The sequence below is a fragment of the Alligator mississippiensis genome, chromosome 12 (assembly GCF_030867095.1).
Source record: "Alligator mississippiensis isolate rAllMis1 chromosome 12, rAllMis1, whole genome shotgun sequence".
Lineage (NCBI taxonomy): Eukaryota > Metazoa > Chordata > Crocodylia > Alligatoridae > Alligator > Alligator mississippiensis.
This window is the reverse complement of record NC_081835.1, coordinates 47,116,811-47,130,007: the sequence shown is the minus strand read 5'-3', so window position 1 is coordinate 47,130,007 and position 13,197 is coordinate 47,116,811. Positions and strand designations below refer to the sequence as shown.

Genomic DNA, 13,197 nt, shown 5'->3' with positions numbered 1-13,197 from the left:
TGTGCCCCAAAACTCACTAGATTTGGGCTCCAGTGCATCTTTATTGAAGGATATTTTTATAGTATATTCCAGTTAAGCTTGACAGCTTATTTACGATGTGGTTCTGCCCAAGGGCAGCGCACAGACACATCAACGTGACAAAAAATACAGCATCCACATAAAAGGCATTTACAGGCATAAATCCATCTGTTTTAATCAGCCAGGCTTCAGAGCAGTCTCTTTTCTTTTGATCTTGCTAACAGTGGCCCTGGACACCTAAGGTGCTATATAAATAACAATAATTATTTAATAATGGGAGTGCAGGTTAGGGCCTGAGCAGGAATTCACAGTAGCCTTTGATGTATGGAATAAATCCCAGTCATCTACACTGAACATTCCTTGCTCCACTGTCCCCCTCATTAGCAGCTCCATCATTGACAGGGCATGGCTTCATTAGTAGCGTCCTTATTATGCTGTGTACATAGGAGTGGAGAGAAGGAGTATTTTTGCCCCTAAAGTAGGGAGACTCAATCACTTAATGTCCAAAAGGTTATCCTGAGCGGCTCTGCAGATTCTAGAAATTTACAAAGGAAAACAAATAGGAGATCATCATCAGCTCACTTTAATTTAGTCAGGCACTCCAGTACGGATATATATATGAACACAAGAGTGAAAGTGTGGCTTCACTGAGGTAAACAGGAGTTTTGCCATTGACTGTAATGAAGCCAGAATGTTACTTCGAGATGGAGCATGTGATTTTTACAATTACTCTTGTCTGCCTTCCTACTGTCTAACAGGACAGATGGGATTCTTTCATCACTCATCCGGGTAGGAGCTATTGCCACAGATACAAATAAGAAATGGTACATGTTTGACGGGCCAGTCGATGCGGTCTGGATTGAGAATATGAACACAGTGCTGGATGACAATAAGAAGCTGTGTCTCAGCTCTGGAGAAATCATTAAGCTGACAGAGGTATCTAACCCTCTTGCTGTTCTGTTTTTCTTTCCCCTCTTTCTGTTTTCCCTTTTTTTTTTCTTCTTCTTTTCCCTACCTGCAGCAGAGTAGCCTTTGAGGTTTCCAATTAATGTTATGTGCAAGATGGATTTCTGCAAAGATTATTGTTGATATCTATTATCTGGACCAGAGCAGTAGCAAACCACCCTTGTGATAGGCATAGTATACACCCAGAACAAATTGCATACAGTCTGTTTTGTTTGGTTGTCTACATATTCATTTGCAAGCTTTATTCCACAAGGGTGCTGGCAGGCCACGAAGCTCAGATTTTTCGTAGCCAGATAAGGGAGTGAGAGAGCCTCCTAAATTCCAAAGCCATTCGCAGGGGTGTAGGTTGTAGCTGTGTTGATCTAAAGACATAGGCAGACAAGGTTGTTTGGGTGAATCTGATATCTTTTATTAGACCAACTTAAATAGTTGGAAAAAAAATTTATTAGCAAGCTTTTGGGTTTAAAAACCCTTTATCAGGCTGAGGAAGCCTCTGCAGTTGGTGTGTGCTCTTCCTGAATGGAATGAATAATAAAGAACCCAGAGACTGGTATGCATGCAAGACAGGCAGTCAGTGAAGATGTAAATTGAGGCATCAGGGGATGAGAGAGAGGCTGGGGGGTGGGAGGGAGGGGAAAGGGAGAAGGGGGATGTAGCAGGTAAAAGTGGAGAGGTGCCTGGGGAGTCAGATATCAGGCAGGTTATAATGTGTCATAAATCCAATGTCTATATAAAGCCCATGATTTTTTGTATCCAGGAGGATGATGAAGTGAAGTTCATAGGCTTGTCTGTGAAAAGTGTTTTGTAAATTCCCTTTGAGGATTAGAACTGAGAGGTTGGAGAGAAAGTGGTTTTCTTGTGAGAAATGTGCTCCCATAGGTAATTGAGTATTCTTGTTTTTGATAGATTTCCGTGTCATTCATTCTGGTGCACAGTTGTTGTTTGGTCCCTCCTACGTATTTTCCATCAGGGCATTTGGTGCATTGGATGATATATATTACATTTTTGGAGGTGCAGCTGTAAGATCCAGGAATGCTGATGGCTCTGTTGTGGGGTGTAGTAATTGTTGGGGTGGTGGACATGTGTTGGCAGGTTTTGCATTTCTTGTCATGGCATAGTCTGGATCCATTTGGAGTGTTCTGGGCCATAGGAAGTTTGCTTCTGGTGATGCGGTTGGTGAGGTTCAGTGCTTGTTTGAAGGCTAGGATGGGTGGTTCTGGGAAGATCTCTTTAAGAATAGGGTCTCCTTCTAGTATGGGTTGCAGTTGTTTGAGGATTTTCCATTTGGGTTTGAGGGAGGGGTAATATGTCGTAACCAGCGGTGTGTGATTCTTGGGGGGTGGGTTTCTGTACTGCAGTAATTCTTCACTTGGTATCCCGGTGGCTCTTTCAAACGTGTGATCTATCTTTCTGGAGGAGTGTCCTTGTTGAGTGAAAGCCTTTTTAAGATTGGTGAGGTGGCAATCCTGGGTGTTCTCAGGGCAAATTCAGTGGTATCTTAGGGCTTGGCTGGATATCACAGCTTTCTTGGTGTGTTTAGGGTGATTGCTGGTTCTGTGCAGATATGTATGTTGGTCTGTGGGTTTCTTGTATAACATGGTCTGTATTTTACCCTTCTGGATACTGATCATCGTGTCTAAAAAGGAGATGTTGGTGCTAGAGTATTCAAGAGATAGTCAGATGGAAGGATGATTGTTGAATTTCTGATGGAACTCAAACAGAGATTGCAGGTTTTTAGTCCAAATGATGATGTCATTGATATAGCTTAAGTATAGCAAGGGTTTGATGGTGCAGTCCTTGAGGAATTCTTCTTCCAGGTGGCTTATAAAAAGGTTGGCATACTGTAGGGCCATTTTGGTGCCCATTGCTATGCCCATGGTCTGAAGGAAATGTTGGTTATTAAAAGTTAAATTGTGTGTGAGGATGACGTGTATAAGGTCAGTAATATCTTTGGGTCTGTACTCTGAGTTGTCGTCTTGCTCTCGTAGGTATGTAAGGGAGGCTTGGATGACATCCTGGTGTGGGATCTTGGTATATAAGCTGGTAACATCCATGGTGGCTAGGAGGGTGTTGCTGGGAAGGTGGTCTATGTTTTTAAGTTTCTATAGAAAGTGTGTAGGGTCTTGGACAAAACTTGCTCTTTGGATGACAAGCGGCTTTAGGATTGATTTGATGAAACCTGATATTTCCTCATTTAGGGTTCCATGGTTGGATATGATAGGTCTGCCAGGGTTCCTTTGTTTGTGGATTTTAGGGATCATGTAAAACATCCCTGGGTTAGGTAGTGGGGGGATCCAGGTTTGTAGGTTTTCTTATAGTTCTGATGGAAATGATTTGATGGTATTTTTTGAGTTTCACGGTGAAAAGGGGAGTAGGATCTTCTTGTAATTCTTTGTACTAGGTGGTGTCAGAGAGTTGTTTGTTGGCTTCCTTTACGCCATGCGGCCCGCCAAGCTGTTTTCTGTGGCCCACGGTGCTGCGATGGGAAACAAAAGTAAACACTGTTTCCCACCTCTTGTCCCTCCCCCGGCCCTTCAGCAGCTTCCTAATGGCTGCTAAAGGGCTGCGGAAGGGACAGGGTTCCCACACACACCGCATCAGCTTGATGTTGCTGACATGGTACATGTGGGAAGAGGAGTAGCCATGTGCCACTCGGGACAGGATGAGCCCAGCTGGAGCAGCAGGGGCTCAGCTGCACTTTCCCCCTACCTGCGCTGGTCAGTCCTGAGCGGCACATGGCTCCGCCTCTGCTGGCTGGTGCCAACCTGGGCAGGTCTGTCCGATCCGGAGCAGCACACAGCTGAAGCCAGCTTCCCACGTGCTGCTGGGGCCAGGAGGAGCCCGGCTGGGTCAGCACCGGCCAGCAGAAGCGGTGGCGGAGCCATATGCCGCTTGGGACTGACCGGTGCAGGCAGGGGGAAAATGCAGCTGAGCCCCTGCCACTCTGGCCGGACTCATCCTGTCCCGAGCAGCACATGGCTCCGCCGCCGCTTCTGCTGGCTGGTCAGACCCGGCCGGGCTCCTCCTGTTCCCAGCATCACGTGGGAACCTGGCTTCAGCCGCATGCTGCTCCAGATGCGATGGACCCAGCCGGGTCAGCACCGGCCAGGAAAAGCAGCATGCAGCTGAAGCTGGCTTCCCACATGCTAACGGGGACAGGAGGAGGCTGACCGGGTCAGCACCGGCCAGCAGAAGTGGCGGCGGAGCCGTGGGCCACTCAGGACGGGAGGAGCCCGGCCGGAGCAGCAGGGGCTCAGCTGTATTTTCCCCCTGCCTGCGCCTGTCAGTCCTGAGCGGCACATGGCTCTGCTGCCACTTTTGCTGGCTGGTGCTAACCTGGCCGGGCTCCTCCTATCCCCAGTAGCATGTGGGAAGCCAGCTTCAGCTGCGTGCTGCTCCGGATGGGACAGACTGGCCTGGGTCAACACCAGCCAGCAGAAGTGGCGGCAGAGCCATGTGTCGCTCAGGACTGACCAGCGCAGGTAGGGGGAAAGTGCAGCTGAGCCCCTGCTCCTCTGGCTGGGCTCATCCTGAGGTTCATTTCATGTTTGTAAAATGCTTGGAGAGCCCCACATAGATGCACTGCATAGAAATGCAAAATATATTTTGACTTATTTGGTTGGCACCTTGGGCTGAGATTTTCAAAACTGAGTCAAAAGACCAATTTCCATTAAAATGAATGGGATTTAGAGGGCTCCAAATCTTTCATGACAACTTTGTAACATGCCTATCTACCCCTTTTTGCAAATCTCAGCCATAGTTTGGAAGCTCAGCCAAAGAACATAAGAGCTTCTGAACATAAGAGCATAAAAAGTGCCATGCTTGGTCAGCCCCATGGTTCATCTAGCTCAGTATCCTGTCCTGGACAGTGGCAGAGGTGGATGCTATAGAGGGAGAGTTTTGAACTGGTTATTTAGATGCATTTCATTGTCACTTCCTGCAACTTCATTGGTGTCAAAGGTCACATGACATCACTTCCTGATGTGATACCACTTCCTGTGAGGTCTCTGAGTATGGCTCGCTGGCCCACTAGGTGATAGAAAGTTCATGATCTGGTCCCACATTCAAAAAGGTTAGACACCCCTGCTTTATGTAGTCTTCACAGTTTAGGATAACTATGGCTCCTCCTTTATCTGCAGGTTTTATTACTATTTGATGGTTAGATCTTAGAGATTCTCTGGCCTTTCTCTCTGGTAGGGAGAGGTTGTTGTGGTGGCACGTGTTGTTGATTATTTCATTGTTCATTCTTTCCCTGAAGCAGTCAATGTAGCAGTCAAGGTTAGAGTTTCATGCACTGTGAAGTGTCCAATCTAATGGTTTTGGGGGGTTGATTTTTTCCTCAATGTTGTCAGAGAGTGAGTTGTTGTTGGAAGTGGATTCATTTGGGTCGTGGAAATATTCCTTGAGGTGGAGGCGTCGGAAGAATTCTTCTAGTTCTCCATGCTGAAGTATTTTATTAGGGTATTTTTCTGGACAGAAATTTAGGCCTTTAGAAAGGACAGATTTTTTCAGTTTTGGTAAGCGTGTGTGTGAAGAGATTGATGATGTTTGAGGGCTTGCTGCTGCTTTCAGTTTCATCAAGTTTAAGGCTGGAACGTTGTACGGTGTTGGTGTTGTTCCTCTGATGGTTGTTTTGCAGTTGGGAAAGTTGTTCCTGGAGTAATTTGTTCCATTTCTTCTTTTTATGTTGGATGAATGTTCTAGAAAAATTTTCATAGTCTCTTTGTATCCATTGTATAATAATAGAGATGTCTGGATTTTTCTCTTTTAAGTTGTTGTAGCATATGGTGATTTCCTTCTTGAGTTGGTCTCTTTTGGAGTAGATTAGGTGAAGTAGATGATTTCTAATTTTCTCTGAAGTTCTTCTGCATAGCTGTGAAGCATATTTGGAGTTGTGTGTAGTAGTCAGAGGATTGTGGCTGTGTAGTCTTCTGGGAATGAGGTTGTGTTTCTTGCATAGGCTTAGAAAAGACATGTCTCTCTTGAGTTTTGCTTCTTTCTTTTTGCTCACAGAGAGCTGATACCCTTGCCAGTCTCAGCTCTTGACTCATTACATTCTTCATTGTATTGACTTGGATATCCAGGATCTCCCAACATTAGCTTTGCTCCTCAAGGGGATTGCTTTCTTTCCTTCCTGCCTGGGGACATGGGACAGCACTGTTTGGCTTGCAGACCTTAATTCAGAACTGTGTTGAAGGCTTCTACTTGCCTAGATTTCCAGAGAGCAAGTGATGCTGATGGCTGCTTGTTGTCTCTCCATGGTTTTCAGAGTATGACTATGATGTTTGAAGTACAGGACTTGGCCGTTGCCTCGCCAGCCACAGTCTCCCGATGTGGCATGGTTTACTTAGAACCCAGTATCTTGGGACTCAAGCCCTTCACCGAGTGCTGGCTGAGAGAAATCCCTGAGGTCATGAAGCCTTTCCTGGAGCAGTTAGCATCCCTCTTCAGCAAATTTCTTGAGGTGAGCTACCATCATGGTCAGGATCTCTCCCAGTGCTGTTGAGTCTGTCTGACAGCCCCAGCTTCAGAATGCCAGTGGCTCAGAGTCTGTCAGGACTTAATGTAGCTCATACTTCTAAAGACTGAAGTTTAAATGCCTTTAGGGTACCTTTCATTCTACTCATATACACAATGGTCTGTGAATCTGCTGGTCTTAATAAAGATTTTATTCACTGATCCATATAGTTGTGACTTCATACTAGCCCAAAGGAAGGTGTGTTTTTATAATCTTTGGGCTAAATTCATCCCTGGGGCAACTCCATTTCCCTCAGTAGAGTTTTTCTAGGGATGAATTTGGCTCTGAACTGCAAAAGGCAAGTCTTGCTATTTCCAGCCTGCTCCTAAATAATCATTTTAATGGAAAACGCCACAGTGTAGTAAGATGTCTCTTAGAAGAACAAGCTATTTATCAGCTCTGACTGTGACATAGACATGGTAGATTTTGTACAGAACCAAAGAGCAGGCCTGTATTATAATCTGTTCAGTATTAAACAAAAGAGTTTTACACACACTCTCTCCAGGGCCTTCATTCTCTGGTTGAAATGAATGGTATTTGGGGCACAGCTTGAAACAGCAGATTTTTCAACAGTGACCTCCCTGATAAGTGTAACCTGCCGTGAGAAAAGGAGAAACGGAAACCCTAGGAGGTAAATAAACTCTAATGTAGTTGACACTGGAGCTGAGCTGCCTCTGCCTGATCCTTGCAGGACTCCATCAGCTTTGTCCGGAGATCTGTGAAGGAGGTAATTGCCTCAACAGACAGTAACTTGACGATGAGCCTTCTCAAGCTACTGGAGTGTTTCTTTCAACCTTTCATCCCCATTGAGGTAGGATTTTTGTATCATCTGCTTGTAGGCCTCACTCCTCATGGCAATAAGGAGTTAACTGCAGAGTGCAGGTGGAAAGCTAGAGTTGTGCTGCAACTGCTGCATGAAATGGAAGTCCCAGGCGAACAGTGTACTGAACAGGAAGGGGCCTGGATGGTTACACTGAGGCTTGTTTGCATATAGGATGTTGGTTACAGCATTACATGCTGAGTGCACATTATATTGAGCACTGTCTTCAATGAGCTGTGGCTAAAGGATAACACTGTGTCTGCACATATCATAGCAGTGGTTCCAACTCATCCAGCCACACAGGGTTGAAATTTGGTCATGGCAGTATTAATGGCTGTGACATCTGGAGCTGTGGCAGCTGCTGCTCCTCTAGCTGCTAAATTTTGACCCCCATGAGCAGACCCTCAGGTCACATGATGTGGTTCCATGCTCAGGTCTGTTCTGCAGGGCTCCACATGGATGGATCTGGAAATTTGCCTGTAGAATGAGTAGTGACAATGTTAATTCTATGGGTGTGTCTTGGTTAGGTTACCTTTGTATCAGTGGACCAAAGTATAAGAGCAAGAGAGTTGATGAATAAATACCAGCCTATTGTGTTTGGTAAAAGAAGTAACTTTTTATTTTTTTAACTGAGAGAGTCTGAGAACTGGTGAGAAGCAGAAAGGTAAATAGCAATATGCCTGAGATTGCATGTTCTCTGTCTTAATACTGAAAGAGACAGGAATGTTTTGAAGGTAAAATTCATAGGTCAAATTTTGCTCCCTGTTACACTGGAGTGGCTTTCCTGAAGTCAGTAGATGTTTTCTGGAATGACATCAGCAAAACAGAGCAGAATTGGGCCTATAGCCTGGGATGAATGATGTTGGAAAGAATAGTTTTAGAAAGGCAGTGCAGGTGGAGTCAAGACTTTCAGCAAGATGACCTTATTTTACCCCCTTTCCATTTGAACTGTGAATGAGGATTACATTTGTTTCCTTATGGGATCCTCAGGGGATTAGGAAAGTCCCTCGTGAGAAGACAGCACGCCTTGGAGAACTGATTGAACCCTGGTTTATATTCTCCCTGATCTGGAGTGTGGGTGCAACAGGAGATGCCCAAAGCCGTGTCGCCTTCAACTTGTGGTTAAGAGAGAAGATGGCAGATGAACAAGTAAGCCAATGAAAAGATAAGAAGCACATGGCTAATGGGGGTTACACAGCTCCCTGAATTTCTGGGAGACTTTTGTAGGGCTCTTTCCTGTGCCACAGTCCCCAGGGAAAGCTTCAAATTCAATCTTCAGTGGACCATATGCATCAGAACCTCTGGGAAAGAGAATGCAGGAATAGGTCATGTAGGATGTACAGTGTCTTTGCTGAAAGCAATCCTCTCTAAGCTAGCTTGGTTCCTCTTGATCAGCACATCCGGAGTGGGGCCTGGGTTTGGCATTCATGATCTGTTTTATTCCACACAGATCCAGTTACTTTTCCCAGAGGAGGGGCTGGTATATGATTATAAGCTGGATGATGCTGGGCTTAGCAGTGCTGAGGAAGATCTAGAAGAAGAGATTGTCAAAGAGGTAAAAGACTTCACTCACCTGGAATTTGTGAATTAAAAACCTAAGCAATTAATTCAAATAGAGAATTGAAGGAAGGGACCAGAAACCCATAGCAAGGTACTGCAGATTTTGACAGAATCATTTCATCAGTAACAAGCAGGAGCCTTCCCATGGTGAGTGGGGGATATTTACAATTAAATTGAAACTTCCATTTAAAAAGGGCATTTTTACCCTTATGACTGTGAACTAGATCTTTCAAACATGAATCATGTGTAGTTTTCTATCAGCTGCTTTGCCTCTGTTATTACTTGGAAAACAAACAAATCTCTTTTCAGTTTTACTGCTGTTACTCCTTTTTGAGGGGTAGATGGAGGAGGAGAGCAGTTAAAATGACAAGATTCATGTCCATTTCATGTGCTGTTGCTCATTAAAATTAGGAGCAGAGACAGATAGATTACTGGAGCTATTTTCAGAGAGGAAGGGCCTCAGAAATGGAGTGTAGAGGAGGACCAAAGAAGGCAGAACCTCACACACCCTTTTTACAGCAGCTATGAGGCAAAGGAAGATATAAGCCATGTCTACACGTGCATTAATATGCTTTTCCTAATGCACATTAAATTTAGTACCTCCAATGTGAGGTAGTAAATAAATGCCCATTAGGCTGCCCTAATGCACAGTATCGAAAGCACATGTTTTTTAAGTGATGCTTAATGCACACTGGCCTATTTTTACTGTGCTTTAGCATAATTGCATGGCTTTTTGTCATGCTTTTAATACACAGTAAAATAGGCTACTGCACATTAAAGTACACATGTAGACATGCCCATAGAGTAGTAATAGTGGCCCAACTACTCAATTCATAAGGCTCTGAGGTGGAAGGTGAGAGAGAAAAGCAGGAGGAGAGAAATTTCTTCCCCCTTCCTGAACTCAGAGGGCAACAAGAAGCCTTTTACATTCATCAGCTGCTTGCCAAAAACTGACATGAAAGCTAAATTCCCTAGACAGGGTTCAGGTACATTGCTCTGATAGTAGCTTCATGTGGCTGTAAGGCCTGGGATTTCCAGCAGTGCTACCCTGAATGTCCCTTGCATACTCCTTGCCTAATCTGTGTACTAGTCTCTGGATAGTCAATTTTGGAATCTGACTTTTTTTTTAAAAGGTCAGGCATTCATTTCCTGCACATGCACACAAACCTCCTTGTATTTCAGGTGAACACAGGACAAGAGATTGTAGCAAACAAAGAAAGATTTCTAGATAAACAGTCCTCAACAGTTACAGACGGGTCCATTTTCTGCCTTTGATTTTGTTCTGTGTGCAATAGATTTCTCTGTTTATGTAAACGTTTCAAGTGCTTTGTCAACATTTGAGCTAAGTTCTCAAAACGAATTAAAGTAGGTTACTTTTGGGGCAGTGATCTCAAATCCACTGCCTGCTGCTGAGCTCTAGTGAAAGAGTCAGACTCTTGAGTAAAGTGTTCCTGACATACGCAAACAAATTTGAAGAGGAAAAGCACAGTGTGCGTGCTCAGTTTTCTGTTATCGTTAGAGGCAGTTGCCCCTTCCAGTAACATTCCTGTCCTCCAGGTGTGCTGGGTGAAATGGATGGATTCTACTGAACAGTTCACCATGGTTCCTGACACCAACTACTGTGACATTATTATCCCTACAATGAATACTGTCCAGATGGCCTACCTGCTGGAAATGCTGCTCACCAATCGAAAACCAGTATGTTTCTTGACCTGATCTTTGTTTTTGGATTTAAATGTGGGTGTTTTTGGCCATGGTACAAGTTCCCTTCTCTCTCCCAAGTTTATCTAATTCAGTTAGATTCTCCCCACTCTTCACAGACAGGAACTCTTGGGCATCTATACATGTGCTGGGGGGGTGGGGGCGGGCACTTTAATTAGAGCAGCTCTGAGAGCCATTACAATTTAAGTGCCCAGAGCATCTTATGTATCAGCTTCCCTGTGCTTCAGAATGGCAGAGGAGATGATTTATCTAGTTTGTTCAACAAGTTTTAGATAAAGCGCTCACATTGCTATTTTGAAGTGCGGGGATGCTGATACACGAGATGTGGAAGCTGGCTGGTGTGCAATAATTACCACACTCCAGCAGACTCGATTAATTGAATCTGCTCTGATGTGTTGTAATTACAGTGCATTGAAGCAGCCTCTACACTCATGCATAGGCACCCCTTGTGATTGAACGTAGTACCTAGCAAGTAAGCATCTTCTTCCTTTTCCTCAGCTACCAGATTTTCACTAACAGAAAACCCTGACTTTTTTTTCATAGCTTGGTCAAAGTAATTCAGATTTGGGGCTAGGTTTTGCACACTTATCCTCACTGGCTGAATGATGATTAGTTACCATTCAAGATTTATCCATTCTCCAGGGCTTCTTTTCATACTTCTCTAGTTGGGTTTCTTCCACTCAGAGAAATCTGTCAACCTGAACCGCTTCCCTGAGAGCATTAACTTCCTGTCCTTGCCCAACTTTAGAAAGCCCAGTAAGGTGGGAGTCTGCATTCTCCAAAATAAGACACTGGGTGCATCTACACATGAAATTAATTTGATTGAATAAACTGCAACACAGTTTACATTGGAGTTTATTGCTCCTGGGCACAGCATTTACACGTGCGCCCCAGGACTGCAACATGTTGAGCGAGAACAGAACAACCCCAAATGGTAAGGGGCCCTGGGGGTCAGCTTGCCAGCTGGGGCTGCTCCGACTCAGCTCAGTGTGCTACGGGGGCTCAGGAGGGTGCTTGACTGTGGAGCTAGCCAGCATGCAGAAGTACCCTTGTGCCCCAGCCAGCCCCATCCGCATCTACACATGCAGTGCAATGCACTGAATAATGCTACCTACTGTAAGATAGTACTTGTATTAGGCAGTACTATCCTATGGTGGCGTTTATTAGTTTACTGTGGCCTAATAGGGCCGCACACATAGACACTGACATTTTACTGCAGAGCTAATTAGGGCCTCACACATAGACACTGACATTTTACTGCAGAGCTAATTCGGCAACTCCGCCGTAAACATCTTGTGTAGATATGTCCACTGAATGCATCTGAACACGTGTGGACATTTGGTTCCCTGGGAACAACTAGCAGCAGTGTACCTTGTGCCGCAGCTGCTTGTCCCCAGATAACACCTGTGCCACACCCACTTCGGCGCATGGCAAGTTACCACAGGAGTAGTAGGGGAGGTTGGGGCCAGCACTGTTGGCCCCAGCAGCCTTACCTGGGGCCCTGGGGGCCTCCCGGGGCTGCAGTCATGGCGATCCTGGTGGACAGAGCCTGGCTGCCAGCCACAGCACAGCGCTGGGCAGCTCGGCTCCACCTTTCAGTGGCACATGCTGCCTAAGTGTGCACTGCTCCGTTTTTGGGTTTGTTTTTTGTTTTGTTTTTTTTTACCCTGGATATCCAAGGGTCAAAAAAACCACGTGGAAAAAAAACGCCCTTGCAATGTGGAGAACGCGATGCAATGCAGAGAACAACAGACTGCAGTATGTGGCACTGCAAACATGTTTGCGGTGCCACATACCTTGTGACCGTGCCCATCTGGATGTGCCCACTGAGAGCAAACCAGCTTGTAAATGGGCGTATCTTCTGCCAGTAAATACATTGTAATGATGCCTTTATTTCTAGGTTCTCTGTATTGGTCCAACTGGCACTGGGAAGACGCTCACTATTTCAGACAAGCTTTTGAAGAACTTGCCTCTGGAATACATCACTCATTTTCTAATGTTTTCTGCTCGCACCTCTGCCAACCAAACCCAGGACCTCATTGACAGCAAACTGGATAAAAGGCATGCATCTCAGCGCTCCTATTGTTACATCTCTTCGTTTATATCTTTTAGGCCTTTGACTTAATTCTGAATACTGAAGGCATAGTCCACATATATCTTTTGGGCAAGTGTTTAGCAAACAAAGCTAGACTGGGATGTAGGGGCTCTCTATTACTCTAGTTGCTCTCATTCTCTAGTTTCTTTCATTCTCCTGTTTTGTAATTTATTCTGTTGTATTGTTGTAAGAAGCCCTGAGATTTTATTGGGAAGTGTGCCATAAAATGAATAAATAGGAATAGAGTCTATCATTGGACTAGAAAAGGAATATGGGCTGTGGCATTTTGCGCCCTTCGTGCCGCCCAGCCTGTTGGGGTGTGGTCCCTCCCCTCGACTCACCTGCCATGACTTTGAAGAAAAACAACTAGGAGAGGGGATTTTTTCCAGTGGAGATCTTCCCGGGGGGGGGGAGGCTCTCCCAAAGGCCGGCAGTACTTACGGTTGTTTGGCGCGATGTTCCATGGGGTTCCACCTCCCCTACATCCCGTCCACTCGC

General features: G+C 45.2%; 1 protein-coding gene across 3 annotated transcripts in view; it reads left to right on the top strand.

Moving 5' to 3' along the window:
* Positions 1-13,197, top strand: part of DNAH1 (dynein axonemal heavy chain 1) — a 157,207-nt gene that overhangs the window by 71,703 nt on the left and 72,307 nt on the right. For all 3 annotated transcript variants that reach the window (XM_019475610.2, XM_059715419.1, XM_059715420.1), the window contains 7 exons: positions 777-954; positions 6,254-6,448; positions 7,194-7,313; positions 8,313-8,471; positions 8,773-8,877; positions 10,440-10,580; positions 12,505-12,665. In XM_019475610.2, coding sequence (XP_019331155.1) covers positions 777-954; positions 6,254-6,448; positions 7,194-7,313; positions 8,313-8,471; positions 8,773-8,877; positions 10,440-10,580; positions 12,505-12,665 — 1,059 coding nt within the window. The remainder of the gene's footprint in view (positions 1-776; positions 955-6,253; positions 6,449-7,193; positions 7,314-8,312; positions 8,472-8,772; positions 8,878-10,439; positions 10,581-12,504; positions 12,666-13,197) is intronic.